At 39.0% G+C, this 18,769-nt stretch overlaps 1 protein-coding gene across 1 annotated transcript in view; it reads left to right on the top strand.

Annotated features, from left to right (window-relative positions):
• SCUBE1 (signal peptide, CUB domain and EGF like domain containing 1) overlaps positions 1–18,467 on the top strand; it is a 201,000-nt gene extending 182,533 nt beyond the window's left edge. Inside the window, exons 13-23 of the mRNA XM_051644074.1 lie at positions 112–204; positions 1,749–1,865; positions 4,266–4,424; positions 5,599–5,802; positions 7,195–7,356; positions 9,953–10,120; positions 10,999–11,160; positions 12,754–12,951; positions 15,303–15,455; positions 16,532–16,611; positions 17,763–18,467. Coding sequence (XP_051500034.1) covers positions 112–204; positions 1,749–1,865; positions 4,266–4,424; positions 5,599–5,802; positions 7,195–7,356; positions 9,953–10,120; positions 10,999–11,160; positions 12,754–12,951; positions 15,303–15,455; positions 16,532–16,611; positions 17,763–17,915 — 1,649 coding nt within the window. The 3' untranslated portion in view covers positions 17,916–18,467. The remainder of the gene's footprint in view (positions 1–111; positions 205–1,748; positions 1,866–4,265; positions 4,425–5,598; positions 5,803–7,194; positions 7,357–9,952; positions 10,121–10,998; positions 11,161–12,753; positions 12,952–15,302; positions 15,456–16,531; positions 16,612–17,762) is intronic.
• Positions 18,468–18,769: the final 302 nt, after the last annotated feature.

Raw genomic sequence — 18,769 nt, 5'->3', positions numbered from 1 at the left:
AGCATTAATAAGTTTGTTCAAGCACCAAACATGAATGCAGGGGATGACGAGGGGAGCAGATGCTTTGCGAGGCTCTTGCCCCACGTGCTGACTCTGTGCTCTGTCCCACAGATTCAGAGAACAGCTACACGCTGAGCTGTGGTGTTCCTGTCCAGCAAGGCAAGGCTCAGCAGAAACGCAACGTGACCCTGCCCAGCTGTGCAGGTGGGTGCTCTCCTGCTCCCTTGGGCCTTGGCATGTGGGAGGTGGGTGATGAGGTCTCCCAGTCCATCTGGGAGTTGCAAGACATACAACTCTAAGGTTACAGAAAGCCAGAATTAAGGTAGCCCGTGTTTTGTCGTGCACACATTTTTCAGCATCCTCTTCTTGAGGGCTGGGGTGTGCTTAGTTGCCCTCCAGTGTGGACTTGTATTGGTAGGTCAGTATAAGAGTGGTGAAGCTTTGAGATACATTCACTAAGGACACATCTACTTTCCATAGTCCAGCAAGGCAATAGCAAACATATCAAAATGGCATTTCTTCCCAGTGAGCCAGAAGGGCCCTTCAGTAGTACTAGAGCAGAAGGCTATAGTGGGTCCCAGCCCTCACCTGTAAAGTCCTTCCTTAGGAACATGGATCCTCCTCCTAGATATTCCCAATAAAAAGGTTATGAGACTTTTAGCACATACTATGTTTCATTCATCTTGTTCTCAGAAATGGCTGGATTGTTTCTACAGAGGCATTTGAAAATGTGTCCTAAAGCTGATACTCACCGTAAAAAAAATTCAGCCCAAAAATGATTGAAATACGGACAAAATTACAAGCAGCTGAAACAATATCCAGCAGTGGGAAGTGTCAGCCCACTTTATGTATCATTACCTGCTGTACTTCTCTCCAATTTGCCAGTTCTCCAAGTATGTATTTCTTACCTATTAGAAATGTGTTAGGGGGCTCAGTGCTGTGCAGTGAGGTAACACGGCAGCAGATGTGGCTGCCTGCCACACAGGGGCAAGCTGCCTATATAGTCCTTGCTCTGCAAGGCCCTCCCAAGGAAAGAGGGACACGTTGTGGCATTTACCTGTGGCCACTCCCCACCTGCTCCAGGTCCCATGGGCGGCCTGCAGTGCCTGGCAGGTGACTGCCCAGGCCCAGCCTTTTCCACCATGGACTTTGTGAGGAAGTCAGCCAGCAGCTACATTTTCTAAGCAGTGCTTGGCTGTATAACAGCCTTTTAAGTCATAAGACATAACTGGTTTTGATTTAATTGGAATAATAAAGCTTGCAAGCCATAGACCACAGTCAAATAAAGACATTTCCTTTGAATCATTTTCAGCTGCCAACAGCATAGCTCCACTAAATTAATCTTATTCCTGGTTGGCATGAGCAAGAGCAGAACTACAGCCAAGTAACGTGGGAAGTCACAGACAGGGAGTCAGGAAAAAAAAAAGTAGGAATTAACCTTTTTCATAGTAAAAGGCAAATTCACCCAAGTTCCACCAAGATGTGCAAGCGTGCTGGAGGGGAAGTGTGTGTGTAGAGCATGTGCAATACTAGTAAATTTACTTGTCTATTTATTTATCTTCATGGGCTCAAGTGGTTCTGCAAAAAAATTGAACTTAAGGAAGTGGATCCTCTTGCACAAGATGTGTAACTCTTGTGCTGTCTCTTTACTATTTCACAAGAAGACTTTTGAGTCTGTTTTTAAAAATAAGTTTCAGACGTCATTTCATCTGCGTCCCAAATGATAATTTTTTACTTTGCATCAACAGATTCATTGGCCCCTCCAATCAAGCAGAAAGCTCGCTTTAAAATTAAAGATGCAAAGTGCCATTTACGGCCTCGCAGCAAAGAAAAAACAAAAGATTCTGGGAAGCAAGCTGGTTTAGGTATGTGGTTTCTTCTGACATGTAAACATTTTTTGTTTGTTTGCTTGATTGTTTGCATGTTTGTGTTCACACTGCAGACAGGGAAGCAAAACAAAGTAATGGTTTTCATGTTTGGATCTGAATTTAAGTTGAGGCCGCTCTAGCGGAACAGTGCCTTGGGTTTGGACCAGACAGTGCTGAAATGTCACCAGTTGCTTTGAAAAATCTTTGCTCAAAAGTACGAGTTTGAAATTAAGCTGATCCTTTGTCTGGTGTTGGTAATGGCAAAAATCTCCTGAGACAAAAAGCTATGACCCATTCAAAGTTACATGAAACAATATCAGTTTGGTTTCGTTTAGTTTAGTTTTCCCAAATAAGGTGTAGAGGGGTGGGCGGGAGGGAAAGGCAATTATTTATTTTCTTTATGCTAGATTAGGATCCCATTGCAACAACAAAGACAAGTGGTAAATGGGAAACTTATTATTAAAATCGGATGTTGCACAGCCTTAGATCTTTTTTTATGTTGGAGCGAGTAGTTACAATGTTAGAGAAAATAGAAGATTTAGTCTTAATTACCAGAAGTCTGAAATTAAAAAAATAGTTTGTGTCAGGCTGAATCAAAGTAATCAAATGTTTTTAAAATTCAGTATGACTAGCTATGGGGTTTTAGTATTACTATTTTTGAACACCACTTTTGAAGTTGAACAAAAAGAGCTTTTAAAAGTTTATGCACTTAACAGATCTTTGTGACATTTCTTTCTTTTCCTCCATCCCCTTCATATAATGACAGGAGCAATTAAAGAGTGTTTGGGTAGTATTGCTGTGCGTTTCCATGGCTTAAAAATATTTAGAGTTAATTTAAATTTAATATTAACCTGACATTTTCCAGATTTTAATATACAATATTGGTGTGATTGCAACAGTTCATATTGTTGCTTAAAGCAGCCTAGCAGCCTGCAGCAAACATCTACTGGTGATACATTCACTGCTGTGAATCTGCTTTCCTACCACTTTTGCTAGTGAGTGAGGAGTTACGAGCTCTGAACAGAGAAGAGTAAAAATAGCTGTCTTAAAAACATGCTAATGGTTTAAAGATGTTTTCTAAAAAGTCTCACATTTTATCTTTATCCTGCAATTTAGACATTTATTTCTCTAATTTACCAATAATTGGCTTAAAACAAGTTCCAGTTGTCAAGATGCATAGTTTGTCCTTATGTATTGTCTTCTTTTAGTAAAATGTTAGCATCAGACTCATTTTTTAAGTGATAGAAGTTGGTTTTTATGGTCCATACAGTTCACCATGGGAATGTATTTCTTGGATCCATTTCCTCATCCTTTGCTTGCTTTGCTTTGTGTTTGTTTGGTCATCTAAACTTCTGTGTCTAACAGTAACATTGTATCATGCAACCACACACTTGGAATGAAATCCTTCTGCTGGCTTTAGTGAAAGAAATTTCTCCCTGACCTGGAAGGTCCATCACCTATCATAAAAAAGATGTTTTTCATGTAGTTTTCTTTACATAGGGAGAGGATGCTTATGTGATTGAGTCCCAACAGATTGTAGCCTTTCTCCTCAGTGGGTACCCATAATTGATGAGTGCATTCACTTCCTCTGGCTTGTGATAAAGCGAGAGGAAATGACCCCAGGTTGCACCAGGGGAGGTTTAGATTAGATGTTAGGAAAAATTTCTTCACTGAAGGGGCCATCAAGCACTGACACAGGCTGCCCAGGCAAGTGTTTGAGTCACCATCCCTGCAGGTGTTTTAGAGACGTGTGCATGTGGTGCTGAGGGACATAGTTTAGTGGTGGGCATCGTAGTGTTAGGATAACTGTTGAACTTGATGAACTTAAAGGTCTTTTCCAGCCTAAATTATTTAATGATTTCCTGTCAGACAAAGCCTTTCAATATATTTTCATAACCTCCCAATCAAAAGCTTCTAATACCTTTGCTATCTGGTGATTGTCATTGCTAAAAGTGACGAAATATAAGCTGGTAGTTTCTAGAGGCCCACACTGCTATGAGTTAGTCCCAGACCTGCTGCTATCATGAATTTATGAAAATGTTCTCTCTTGCTTTGTTTAACCATCAAATGACTGCATATAGTGTTAATGGTCTTAACTAATTTCTGTAAAGAGCTTTCTGATCCTTATGCAGAAAAGAGACAGGGAATTACAGGCATTAGAAGTACCACTGTGCAGCATAGCATCACCACACTGAATTTTTCCCTCCTGCATTCACTAGGAAAATGAGCAAAGCCAAAATTGCACAGAGAGGAGGAAGTGTCTAACCACACAGGTGAAATGTTGTTATGAAGCCTGTCACTGCGTTCATGATAGCCCAGCTGAGATACCACTTACTAGCCTGTCGCTTGCTACTTTGCTACTTGATTTCTTTTCTATGTTGCTTCTCTTATGCAAAGGAGGTCAATTCCCTTGTACAGACAACTGCCAGGTGACCTTTGTGAATCTGAAGTGTGATTCCTCCAAGAAAAAACGCCGAGGCCGCAAGTCACCATCAAAAGAAGTGTCCCATATCACTGCAGAGTTTGAAGTGGAGATGAAGTCAGAAGAAGTCTCAGGTTTGTGAAAGATCTGTCTGCAGAGCAAAATCAGAATTCTGCTCCTCCATGTGTTGTTAGAATCTATTTGATACTGTTTCATGAAGCTGCCATGCAAACCTTTTAGCGTGAGCCTCGTTCCACAGGCTTTCCAAATGCAAAGTCTGAGAGATTTAATTGAAAGGAATCAGGTATGCAATTAAGTCAAAGTAACAAAGATTGAACCGGCATCAAAATTCCTTCAAAGCCTAAAATGAAGTCACATACTTTAATTTAGTCTAATTTCTTTGAACAGCAGAAGTGCTATTTGATGCACAGAGAACATAAGGATTAGATAGAAGTAGCAAGAAGTAGCACAACAATGACCATAATGATATCCTCCAAAATGTAAGTTGCTGAAAACTTCAGTCTGAAAATCAAACATTTTTATCACACGTTCGGCAAATTCATGTTTTCATAGCAAACTTTGGGAAGAAGAAGAAGAATTGCTTCAGGTTATTCATTAGATGGAATATTATGCTATAAAATTCATCCAAACAAAATGTGGGCTGAATTCTAAAAACATGTCAATCCACAAAGGCAGGTTTCTTAACCCATGAGGGGTACCTCACTAGCCAAGTGATTTAAACAGTGATCACAACAGAAAACACCTTTCTTTGTGTCACTCGTGTTTTGGCCAAGGAAGTGGGTAGAATTCCTAATCAGCTGAGTAAAGCATGAGCAGAGAAAATTCCGAAACATTCATGGTGGCCAACTGAAGACATACCTGGAAGTACAACACAGCGGGAAATTCACCATTCCTCTAGCAGTGCACGAAGCAGCAGATGCTGCTCCTCTGCACAAGACAGTACAGCATTTTAGCACAGTGCCAACTTGATTTTGCTGGCAAGATTGATGCTTTCTGCAGTCCTCTCCCTGCACACTCAGTATTACCAGATTTCTTAGTGTTAGAGATAGCAGCACTCGGTGTGCACTTACAGGCTATGAAACTCAGTTCCATGGACCTCAGTGTACTGTCTTCTTCCTTTAAAAGGCCTGGTTTTGAATACAGTCAGCTGCTTCTACAAAGTATATGGAGATGACAGTGAAGCAAACAGAGGCATCATCATGCAATACAGGCTAAGGGTTTTTTTAGGCACCTCTTTTTAAACATGAATCTCAATTGCTTCTAGTTTTCTTATCATTTCCCATCTAGACACCTGTAACATTGACTGTGTTCGGAAAAGGATGGAGCAGAAGCTGCAAACTGCAATCAAAACATTGAGGAAATCTATTAATAAACAGCAATTTTACATTCAGTTTTCTGGGACAGAATATGAAGTGGCTCAGAAGCCAGCTAAAGCTACTGAAGGGCATGAAGGCTGCAGTACAGGGCAAGTGCTGCAGGATGGAAAATGCGGTAAGTCCCAACAAGTCCATTCAGCTGTATCCCCAGAAACAAGAAATCCAAAATTAACTTGTCCCTAGTGAGCCAGGGAGGAAATCTTTGAGATAACAGATGATTTAGATCAATATTATTCAGCATATGTGCACGGACCTCTGATGGTTCGTAAGACTTCAAAGGGAGTTCATTAAATGATTGCAGGGAAACAAAAGATGCAAATACAGGCGTAAATTCCCATGCTGTCAGCTGGCATGTAGCAAGGCCTGCCACAAGGCAGTGTTGGCAATTATTTCCCATTTGCTCCCAGCATCTTACGAAAACATAATTACAATTCTGCAAAACAATAAAATGGTGTTTGCCAGGATGCTGTGTATTTAGTTTTATATAACCTCTCTCCCTCTTCTTACCATTAAAAAATCCATTTATTTATATTTAACACACAAGAAATTCAATTTAAAAAAAATCTATGGAAATAATTTTAACTTTATGTAAAATGTCTAATTTCTGTAAGCTTTTGCACAGGTCATCAGGCTCTAGTGCTTTACTGGGGGCAAGGTGCTAGCACACACTTATTAATGGCAGTTCTGAGCACTGCAAGCTTTCCAGTCGCTTGGAGTTATCTTTTCAAAATCAACACTTCTGTTTTTTCCAGCTTCCTTTACACAACAAGTGATTTACAAGCAAAAAGAAATAGTTAAGTGTAGGTGCCTCTAATGAATTGGTTCAGAGGCTGTTTTCATCATACAGAGGCAGCGATTTAGAAACTGCATTGAAAGGCTGTTGCTATTAGTGTCTAGAAACCCATACATTTTAACTACCTGTATCCAGCAGAGAAAAACATTTAATGCAGTTTATGTGCCTTGTTGCTGTATGAAAGGCATGTGGATTCTCATTTATATTTAAAATGCCTTCCAGTTGGGGTATTGGAGTGTCAAGAAACATAAAATATTAGATGGGACATGTTGCCCTCAGAGAAATCTCTAGAACTGATCTCAGGAGACGGATTTATTGTAGTCTTCTTTCATAAAACCAACACATAAAAGCACTGAGTGTAAACTAAAAACTCACATCACTTCCCATACATTATGCATCACTGTCTTAACTGAACTGCAAGATCCTGTTTTAAAACTGCATCAGCTTTATTAACACCATGTGTCTGATAAAGGCTTCAGTGCAGTACAATGCCATGTAATGGCTTACAGAGTAGAAGAAGGACCTCGCCATGATGTAAATTGACCTAGACCACAGTGGAGATGGGCCTGTTTACATCAGGTGAGGATCCTGGACTAACATATGCAAAATAGATGCTACTGTAATACCGGTGCCAAGGTCTAAATGTTTGATATAAAGGCAAATTATGTGATCAAAATGGAAGTCCTTATGTAGATTCCCCTTTTCTTTTCTCAGTTACCTGCAGCACAGGCACCTTTTATAGCGGAGAACATAATCAGTGCGTTCCTTGCTCACCAGGAACATACCAAGACACAGAAGGTCAACTTACCTGTGAGCCTTGCCCAAGTAATGATGGACAGGGAGTAGCAGGCGCCCGGAATGTGTCGGAATGTGGAGGCAAGTTTAATTTGATTATAAAAGGATTAGATGTTGCTGCACAGCCTGTGAGGCATGGAGTCTAAAAGAGGGGAGAGCCTTTCACACTTCTGTCTTGTAAAGGTAACAGAGGAGATCTCTGTGCACTTACAGCAATACACAAAATGCTTTGGCTTGTTCTATCCACTGAATATCCACATTGCTGACAAGAAGACAGGACCTGCTGCAGCAATGTGACTTATGGTATGGAAATGAGGAAGCCAAGCAAAGCCCTTTGCTTCAACTCAGGTATGGACATACCTTGACTTGTAAGGACTCGTCAGGTACATTGTGAGCCAAAGGGATTAATTAATTTGAACTGGTATTGGTGAGTCTAATGAACCTGCTGATTTAATGTTTTGCATGAGGTGCAGTTTACCTGGTCTAATCAGCAAAAATCATAATTTTGAGATAGTTATGCTGCAGGGATCTGTAACCTGGACTCAGAACTAATGATTGCAAGTTTCAATGCTGCTTGAATTCATTGTAGCTTTTGGCAAGTAATGTAGCTTCTCTGACTCAACTTGATGATATATAAATTAGATAATAATTATGATAATACCTGGTTTGAGAAGAGAGCTGTGAACCTCAAGAGTTAATGCCTCTACGGAAACTTGATCAAGATAAGGCTTTAAGACAACTCTGTTATTTTTTTTACCTTGTTTCATTACAGATGAGCAAAATCTGGTTTATAGCTAATACATTATTTGACTTTGCAAGAGATCCACCCTATCTGCAACACAAGTTCCAACTTTAAAATTCATCCATGTAATTTACACTAATGCTTTCTTCAATGATATCTAGAGTGAACACACTTGAGAAACTGCTGCTTTTCCCCCATCCACTGAATGAAAAATAGCTCTAGTCTGTCCAGGCCAAACATATGGTAGCTTTTGCTGATTTACCATATGAAGGAAGTATCATAGAAAAATTCTCAAAATGCCTGTGCATCTGTGTTATGTTGATTTGTATTCATCCAAAATCCAGGAAGAGTAGCTTATTAAAATGAAATCTGGGTTTATAGGTGCGGAATGTAGTATACTGATCAAAGCAGAGCAACTAGAGGAAACAGCCTGTTTTGTTTCAAGGCTTGCATTTGAATTACTGTTCTGCACAACAACAGAAAGAAACCCTTCAGCTTGTATTTGCAGAGGGGATCTTTCTTAAAATGTTTGTTGCTAGATCACAACAGTCTGTTTTTCTGCTCAATTGACCCCTTTTCTCTTTCTCCAGAAATGGCAAGAGAGAATATGCTTTGGCCTTCATAATCTTCCCTGTCAAAGATTTTGTGAAAATGTACTGGTTCTTTAAATAGATGTCTGTAACCCACTGTTTTCACACTAAAATTCAGATCTAGATCCACTCTTTGTTAGCTGCCTTCATGTTAAAATTCAGTGACCAGTTGGACTAGACCAGGTGGATCAGTTTTGCTACAAAAACAGTAGCAGAATTGTCTTCAAATTAGTGATATCATAATATTTCTCAGAAGCCTGTGTCAGAACATCCAGTTCATATGGTCATATTCCAGCCAGATGGGATGGAAGTGCAACTAAATCCCAGAGATCCTGATCTCACCGGTATCCATGGGAGCTTGACTTTTCTGGGGACAGAACTTGAAATTTCCTTTTGCTCAGGAGCTTTACTTCATCCTAAGTGCCAATACCCAAGCTGCTGGATGCCCCCAACATTTCCCAGCAAGTAATTTTCCCAAACCCACCCAGAGCCCTCAAAGCTTTCAGGTTTTCAGGCTGGTTGTTTCTGCCTGCTCTTCAGTTCTCAGGGAAGCTAAATTACAAAGTATTGGGATTAAGCAACCTCGAAGCACACCAAACATCTCCCATGGCTGGGGTGGTGTGAAGATCTTAATTAATACCATAATCTTGAAAAACTTGACATTCTGATTCTCAGGTAGGTTGTCAAGGAGTAAAGTACTCCAGCCATCAAGAACCAAACCAAACACCTGTCAGTAATTGCTCAGAAAGTAAGTTTTGAAACTACTTTGTTTCTGTCAGTAGACTCATTCATAAAGTGCTTTGCTTTACACACATCACCATTTTCTGGCAGAAGAGCTTCTGACAAACACTAGTTTTCACAGCTGCCTGGGAAGATGCAGATGTCAGCTATTCTCACAAACAGGGTGCTGGACTGGTCCCATCCAGTCTGGTAAATCCTATTATCTACTGTTTCCTTATCTGTAAAATGGAGATATAAATAAACCAATTAATTGCTTCATAGATATCATGCAAAGATTCATTTTTTCCTACAAAGTGCTTTGAAATTCTCAGATTAAAGACTTGGTGGAAGTACAGAGTATTTTAACAACATCTTAATAGAGCCCTGGCGAAAACAAACAGGTAACAAAGAGCCTGTTAAGAAACGAATTGCATTTACTGGCATTGTTTTTAGGAAGCAGTTACAGGAACAATACCAAATCAAAAGGTAAGATTAGAATGTGATCTGCAGCTGTCTTGATTTACATGTTTAAGTTAAAGGAAGCGTTGCTGACTACTAGTGGGTTTTATACTTTGTCCAGAAGAGTCAGCTCACTGTAATACAGATGGTCGTTTTTGATTTCTAGGGCAGTGTTCTCCTGGCCACTATTCTTCAGATGGTTTTAAACCTTGTAGAGTCTGTCCTCTTGGCACATACCAGCCTGAACCAGGAAGGACCCTCTGCTTTCCATGTGGTGGTGGCCTTGTGACCAAGTATGAAGGTGCTGTTTCCTTTCAAGACTGTGAAACCAAAGGTGAATTTCAAATCTTTCCACAATTCATATTCCTGCTGCTTGCCCTCTGTTTGCAAGCTTCAATGCCAAGGGGCTTTGAAAGGCTTCAAACCAAACATAGTCACTGCATGTAGTAATACAGCATGTGATTAAATTAAATGTAACCTAGGAATGATCTCCCAAGGTTGTGGAGACAGAACAGGCTTTCTGGTTGTCTTTGGAATTTACCTTGGGCAGGTACAGCAGGTCAGCACTGCAACTGGTAAGTGAACCAGCAAGTTCACTTGGCAAGTAACAAGACAAACTTGCATTAGACAATAATTTTGCCTTCACATCTTGTGTATTTTTATTTACCAAATTAGAAGAACTAAACACTACAGAAATTATATTAAGTTAAGGATTGATTATTAATGGTCTAGGCAGAAGCTCTTAAGTGTGCAACACATTGCATGTTCCATAATGTCAGCTTCCAGTACAAATGCTGAGGAAGGAATCTGCCCAGATGCATTTTGGTTTAGTTACTAAAATGACATGCTGGCCCTGGCAGACACTAATGGAAACCTCTCTCCTGCTATTGTGAAGGGCATTTTTATTGTTGGGGCAAAGATGTATCAGCATCTATTAATTACAAACTCATTGGAAACTAGTGTATTAAATACAGTGAGACATGTAACCTCTATTACTAGTTAATAAAGATTTAGCTCTCGTGTTTGTAACATAATTCTAGTTACAAGGTCCTTTGTAATGGGAAATTCAGGGAGCTGGTGTCTTTTTTGTCTTTTATGGCCTAGTAAGTGTATTGTAGTATTGGGATCAAAAGTTATGTCGAGAATGGAGGGAAGTTGTATCTGCCCTTAACTTAGCTACTTTCTAGAAGTAATGCACCTCATACCTTACAGTTCATTGTTCTCCTGGACACTACTACAACTCTACAACACACAGATGTATCCGCTGCCTTGTGGGAACATACCAGCCTGAGTTTGGTCAAAACTACTGCATTACCTGCCCTGGGAACACAAGTACCGATTTTGATGGCTCCACTAATGTTACACACTGCAAAAGTAAGTTGCATTTATATTATTAGTTGTGAAATGAGACATATGTTTGGATCTGAAATGCAACTTGAAGGTTCCATCTGTCAGACTGCATTTCAATTCTGTACTTCTAAGTTAGCATGCATTTCCTGCCATCAGGAATAAGAAAAATAGGGAAACAATATGGGTAAGAACTGGAAAAGTACCACTTGATGCATGTAATAGTTTTAGCATTAATGTAGTTTGGTAGAGTGCCAGCTCTACCAAACAAGTTAAAACACTGGGGTTTGGTTTCCCAGATCCTGTAGTTTTTCTTGCAGTGATGCATATTCCTCTGTGTCTGTAGAGCATGGTATTTCCTATCAGAGTAACTGCCATTTTATAATTGTTATAAAATTCTAGGAGATAAGGTTGTGCATGCTGCAATTGCCAGGTAATGGCTCACCACAGCCTCATAGGCTTTTTTTGCAGTACTCTGCCTTCTATCTTCAATTACGATTTGAAATATCCAATAATTCCAGTGCAATTATAATTGATATTTTGTGAAAGGCTGATCTTTTAGTCAAGCAAATTTTTTTCTTCCATACCATGCTAATTAAAGGGACCGTCTCTATAATAAATAATCATATGCAAGTCTATAGTAAGTTTTTATTCTGATTATGTGCTATATGTGAGATAGATATACAGATACAGATATAGATATATAATGTGCTACCTGTCTGGATGTGTTCCTGTGTGATCAGCCCTAGCTGTTCCTGCTGTAGTGGGGGGATTGGATTTGATGATCTTCAGAGGTCCCTTCCAACCCCTATGATTTTATAAATCTTTGAAGTCCTTTATAATTTCAAGTGTTATTTGAGCAAATTAGATACTTGTAAGGAATGTGAAGGAGTTTGAGGATTTTCCTATAAAATAAAACCATCCTTGTCCCTTTGCTGTCTTAGATATTCATTGTTTTCAAGACAATTTCTGACCTTGCATAATCTTTGAGGCTTGGATTAAGCAAAATATTTAAACATAAATCTAGTTTTAGGTGGGTGAGTAGGCCTGGAGAGATCAAGCTTAAGTAACCTACTGGATCAGGCTTTTGTGGCAAATTCAATAGGAGTTTTGAAAGCTCAGAAAGTAAAACTGGTCTGTCAATGGAGATTCTTTATAAAGCAAGGCAGATCTGTAATCAATATCAGGTTGTCTATTAGCATCATCACACTCATGCAGCTAAATCAGGTTACAAACCAAGTGAAGTTAAACCAGAATGTCTTCTGCATGTCAGCATGCTCTCAGTGGTAACCACTGTATGAGCATCTCCACAGTGGGATCATGTTTATTTACTTACCCGTGTTGGTTTCTTAATCAAATGTTAAATTAGCCTGAATGAAGCACTGAAATGAAGCACTGAATCGGTTTATACACCAGAGATTAAGGTTTTGCAAATCAGTTGAGCCAGCCCTGCAGATAGAGTATTCCTCTAAATGCTTTCCATGCTAAACAAAGAGGCAGTGGCAGAAGATGTGCACTTCTAAAGTCACAAAAAGTTTAGACTTGCTCTTGACAGATCTAGAAAAACACCTCAAAGTAGCTAATCCGCTAACAGAAATGCTAATTCCTGTTTCTCCACAGACCAGCACTGTGGAGGAGAACTTGGGGATTACACTGGCTACATTGAATCACCGAACTATCCTGGAGACTACCCAGCTAATGTTGAATGCATTTGGAATATAAATCCACCCCCAAAGAGGAGAATACTCATTGTAGTACCTGAGATATTTCTCCCAATTGAAGATGAATGTGGTGATGTTTTAGTAATGAGAAAAAGTGGTAAGTTACTAGTGGGTTATACATTTATTGCAAACTGAGTGGAAAGTTCATATTGAAGGGATGACTGTCTTCATCTCTCTGGTGTTTCTAAAAGGATTGTTGAATGAACTGGCACAGCAAGTTTAAACAGAAGACTGTACCAATAGCAATTAACAGAGTAATATTAATTATTTAAGTGTCTTGGCTGAATCATAAAGCATTTAATGGGCTTCTCTCTGGCCCAGTTATCGCATGGGATAAATCACTGCCACCCTAGAAGTCAACAAAATTATACTGGGAGAACTATCTCCTGTCATCTGTACAAATTGTGCTTTCACTTATCCTTTGCAAGTATATATATACTGCAGTCACTGCTAAATCTGGGCAGCAGCACAGGTTGGGACACCTGACACGTTCAAGAAATCCAAAGTTCCCCAATTTTATGTGGAGTAGGGACTGCATTGTGTCTTTGGTTATAAAGTTAAGACACCATGAGATGCACTCCTTCTTCAGTCCTATGCAGGCATCCAGCTTCTGGTGACCTGTTGCTAGATCTCCAAGAAGCACCAAACCCAATGGCAATTGTTTATATGGAGGTTTGCTTAAAACAGCATTATTTTACTTGGTAAAACAGTGTCTTTTATTTGCTAAAACAATTTTGACAACTCTTTATCCTTGAGGGCTTGTGCTGACCTCTTTATATATGAGAAGAAACTTGCTCGCTATAGAGGGAAGGGAATTATCCATCAAGATCAGTTTTTAAAACTAAAACAATTACTGTAGCAGAACAAATCAGTTGTCCTTCTAATCCCAACAGTGGATAAAGCCAGGCACATCAGGGAAAAGTTTTTCTTCCATTCCACTACTAACAACAGTACCAAAACAATAACAACACTGGAAAATGAGGGCAGTTTTTCAGAGCATGATTTGTCATCACCGTATATTTGGCATCATGAGAGTAGATCATCTGAATATTTATCATAGTTCATGTAAGGCCAGCTGCTAATGTTACTTTTAAAAAAACTGTTTGCATTTAGCTTTAAATTCACTTTTTTGCACTTCAAGAATCCAAGTCCCATTCAGTTCAAAAGATCTTGTTTTGCTAGCATTGGTTAAGGTTGAATCAGCCCTAGCAAGTTCAGATTTTAAGTTACATTTGTTATTTTCCCTAATTATCCTGTGGCTACAGAGTGTTGTTGTTTTTTTTTTTAACTAGGCAAGAAGCTGTTTCTTCCTTTTGTTTGAAATTAATTTCACCTTAGAGGAGCCACATGATATATTCACAATGATTTGAAGATATCCTGCACACTCCTTCTGTTACTTACATTAGGCACAAAGGAAAGTCTTTCTGGTTCCCAGCTATTAGCTCTGTTTCAGTATAGAGAGATGACATTTTCTTTTCAAACCTACAACCAGGTGTTTTGCAGTGGGAGGTGCTGGTCCATTATGATCCCAGTAAGAAAGGCCCTGAGACTCTGTAAGGTGTCATTTAAACATGCTACTTATTAGAGCTATAATTATAAGGAGAGAACAATATAGATGATCCGACATCCATCAAATGGACCTCTGATCCACATGCAGCTTGCTGGGCACAGCTTGTCCGTAGGAAAGATCTGCCCTTTCAGTCAATTGAACTGTATCAGGGTATTCTTACAAGGAAACAACTCTATTTATAATGTTCTCATGAACACTTCTTGTTGCACTTTTAGATAAGGCAGGGCCATGCAGTAGCATGATCACTGGTACTAAGAGGGAACTGCCTGCAAGTTCCTCTCATTACAAGGAGCTGGCTGAGGTGATCCTGCAGCCATGGAGCCTGTGCAGCACAACACAGGCCTGGCCATACCAAGGTTAACTGTTCTGTGGAACACTAACTCCTCAGTATGCAATGGTCTTTTTGGTGAGAATCACCACACCAGGCTGTTACATTCTGGTAAGTGGCTTATTTCTCTCAGATGAACTCCCCAAACTGGGCAAGTAAGCAGCTGGGTACCACATCTGCCTGGGGTGCTGCTGACTTGTTCTAACCTATCTGGGCCCAGTATACAGGAACCCCGGAATTCAATGCTAGAGTAGTACACAAAATAAGTAATACTGATAATAATTTTATAAATGTAAAAAATTCTCTCTTGCATCTCACTGTCTACTTGAGCTTCTTGCTGTGGGACAGACAAGTTCCCACTACCTTTGTGGAAAAACTTAATTCTCCTTATAGACAGATAAAGATGACATCACTTCCATCAGCAAAACCTTCTACTTTCAGGAACACATGAGCTTGTGAATGTGACATTTCTGACTTCTAGATCAGAAAGGGTGAAAAAAGTTACTGTATTTTAAAAAAAAAAAAAGTATTTATTTAACTTTCTTTCTAGCTTCTCCTACTTCAATTACAACATATGAAACATGTCAGACTTATGAGAGACCTATTGCATTTACCTCAAGATCGAGGAAGCTCTGGATTCAGTTCAAGTCAAATGAAGGCAACAGTGGCAAAGGATTTCAGGTTCCTTACGTGACTTATGATGGTGAGAATGGGATTGTTTTCCATCTTTGTCTTATGTCTGAATTACAAAAAATTGTCCTTTAGAATCTCTCTTACAGTGATTACAAGGAGAGAAGGATGAGGAAAAACTTGAGGTAACTATTTTTTAGTCCAGTGAATTACTTTAGATTGAGTTGCAAAGACCTTGAAATAATACCTAATTTTACTTTTATTAATTTTTTAATACTTAAAGGAAGGACAGCAAGTTACATAGAAATCTTTAGCCTTGATCCTTATCCCACCTGAATTCAATGAGACTCCTTTTAATTGGCATTTATCGTTTGCATAATGAGAATACCCTTAATTGTTGAGCGTTTTAGAAAGCCCCTTCATGAAGTCCTGCTGGTACCTCACAGAATTTTGAAAATGATAAATTAATTATATCACAAGCCAAACAGAGAAAAACAATGATGCAAAAAGAAACACCATTTCAGTAACCACTTTTATAAATCCACATTTTAAAACAGTCTGAGTTGTCATGTAAATTATGCATTAAACTGTGTGTATTTTGGACTTTGGGATGATTTCTCTTTTAACGCAACAAAGACTTTTCTGTGATGCCTTTGGTAGCTGTTAGTCTGTCTCTTTTCCAAACACCAGTGCAATTTGGTGAATTGTGAGAAAATCTGTATTAAGCTGGTGATTCAGGAATCACTATGAGAGCTGTTCTCAGGACAGAAAATGAGGATCTGCTCCTGATTGTGCTGCTGACTTCACATATAACCTTTGACAGTTATTTCTTGTCTCTGGTCCTGTCTCTTCATCTCTAGAATGCAAATAAGAAATCTAGAAATCAAATCTAGAATGCAGATTATTATCTGGAGGGAGTAGATTTTTAGGGCTAAGTTACTATTAACATGGATAATTCAAAATTCCTGTTCTAAAGCAGTACAGAATTTCAATGTGATTAGAATAGACTGCAGGAGCATGGGAAGCACCGAATAATTAACTGGATACTAAATTTCTCAGCTCTGTCTTGAACAGGAGGTCTAGTTAATGTCTGGCTATTCCTCCCAAAGGATGTCACAAACAGTCCCTCAACTGATCTTTATTTTTCAGAGGATTACCAACAACTAATAGAAGACATTGTTCGAGATGGACGATTATATGCATCAGAAAATCATCAAGAAATTCTAAAGGTAAGACAATTCTGCTTTATCTATGGCTAACCAGTAATTCCTTTTTCTAAATATTTTCCCAAGTTCTCATGACCTCGAGAGGGTCATAATATTTAAGCTTCAAGTGTGACTGTCAGTTAAATTCTCTGTTTTCCAAGGTTTATGCTGGTATTTGGAACCACACAGAATCAGTAGCTCAGCTGGGCTGAGCATGTGTGTACATCCTTTGCTGAATCAAAAACTAACTGAAATACATGCTAACATGATTGTATGTTAGAAAAATTAGTCAGCCAAGAATGAATATCATATTGTTTGAAGAGCCTTCTTCAGCCTCAGACTGGCATGTGTTTAAATGCGTCATGAAGTTAGAATTTCCTGTGCATTAAAGAGTATATTGACCTAAATCACTGTCCTGCCTCGACAGGAGATAAGCATAATGTAGCATTGTAAGCTATCCATGAAATGGTTTTCCAAAGGCATAAGCAACACATTGGAGAGAATTGTAGAAGAAAGATGGTGGGTTGCCACCTGTAACAACTGACTAGTTGAAACTGGAAAAAAAAAAAAGCTGCTCAGAAGGCAAAATTCAGCCATGTAAATGTATGGCTTGGAAGGACAGGAACTGATGAACAGCCAGCTCCCTTGGCCATCCCTGCCCCAGCCCTGCCAGTGTTCTCTCGCTAGAGCTTTGAGGTCACTCAGGTCTTAACTCCAGTGTAGCTGGTCCTGGTCAGACACACTCACTTGATGCTCTGAATCGAGGCTTTACCAAAGAACAGAAGGTCCTTAAAGAGCTCAGCATCACTGAAGACCAGCCTTCTCTCTTTTTTGTGGAGGGAAGGCCCCAGACAACAGCATGAAACAGGCTGGAAGGGCAGTCAGAGGCAGTTTGCAGTTCTAATGCCTAACTTCTGCATCCAATTTGTGGTTAACCCAGCTACTACTCTCTCAGTTCAGGACCTTGCAGGAATGCTAATTGCAAAAAAATCACCTGGCACAGCAGAAAGATAAATCTGTGTAAAACTCCACAGCAACATGGAGTAGTTTCCTTATGCTGCTTTACTCAGAATCAAGTTTTGCAAGAAAACCCTGATTGTTCATTAATTTTGAAAGCTGTGCAGAAACTAAATCCAAACACTATTTTTATCTAATATATATGTTGTCTCCCGTAGGACAAGAAACTGATTAAAGCTCTCTTTGATGTACTGGCACACCCACAAAACTATTTCAAGTACACAGCACAAGAGTCAAAAGAGATGTTTCCAAGATCATTTATAAAGCTACTGCGATCAAAAGTTTCCAGATTTCTACGACCATACAAATAGTGTAGTGGTATTCAATTCTGAGTTACTTGGCATTCCTGTCAAGTATTGTCTTTCCTCCATAGTAGAAACATTTGCTAATTTGAAGGCTCTTTTTTGAAGTCTTTATTTTCAACTGTATATTGAAGAATACCTGTAATGTTTTATAATCGTTAAAAGCCAATGTTCTGAATGGGATTTTTACTACAAAAACCAACAAATTGTGTGTCCCTGAGTGCATCTAGTTGAAGATGCAAATTTGTGTCTGCACTAGCGTATCTACACTTTCCACTTGAAATTACATTATGTAGAAAATATTCTTTCTAGCTTTTTATTTTTCATCAAAAATAACTTCTGTCAAAGCAAAGAAGGAATATATTCCAATCTGATTAAACTACCTGCAGATAAGTTCTGTTGTAGAAAGAAATGTGTAGTATAAATAATATTTGGATTTTGAATTGCACTTGAAGTTTATATTTGAATCTTGAGAAGAGAACAAAACAATCTAAATTTTGTTATTTCTCATTTGTGGCTTAGTGGAGCCTCTGTCCAAGTAGAATTCAAAAGGGGGGGGGGGGGGAGAAGGACAAAAACCGAACCAGCAGGTGTATAATTTTGTTTTATTAATTACATGAGACTGAGTCCCCTGCTCTAGTATCCTGATGCTTTTATCTGTCCTCTTCTAAACTTCTTCAGAGGTTTGCCACTGTCAATGACTTCATTGAAACAAATTTAGCTCTGGATTTCCATATACCAGTTGGTCCCTTTGAAGGCATTTACAATAGGATAGGTGAGAAATTAACAACTGTAGTAGTCTTGTTTTTCTTTCTGTTAATAGAACATCTAATTAAGAACAATATATAAATATATAAATATAT

Source organism: Apus apus, chromosome 1 (assembly GCF_020740795.1).
Source record: "Apus apus isolate bApuApu2 chromosome 1, bApuApu2.pri.cur, whole genome shotgun sequence".
Classification (NCBI taxonomy): domain Eukaryota; kingdom Metazoa; phylum Chordata; class Aves; order Apodiformes; family Apodidae; genus Apus; species Apus apus.
The sequence above is the reverse complement of the archived record's forward strand: the minus strand, read 5'-3'. Positions and strand labels throughout refer to the sequence as shown.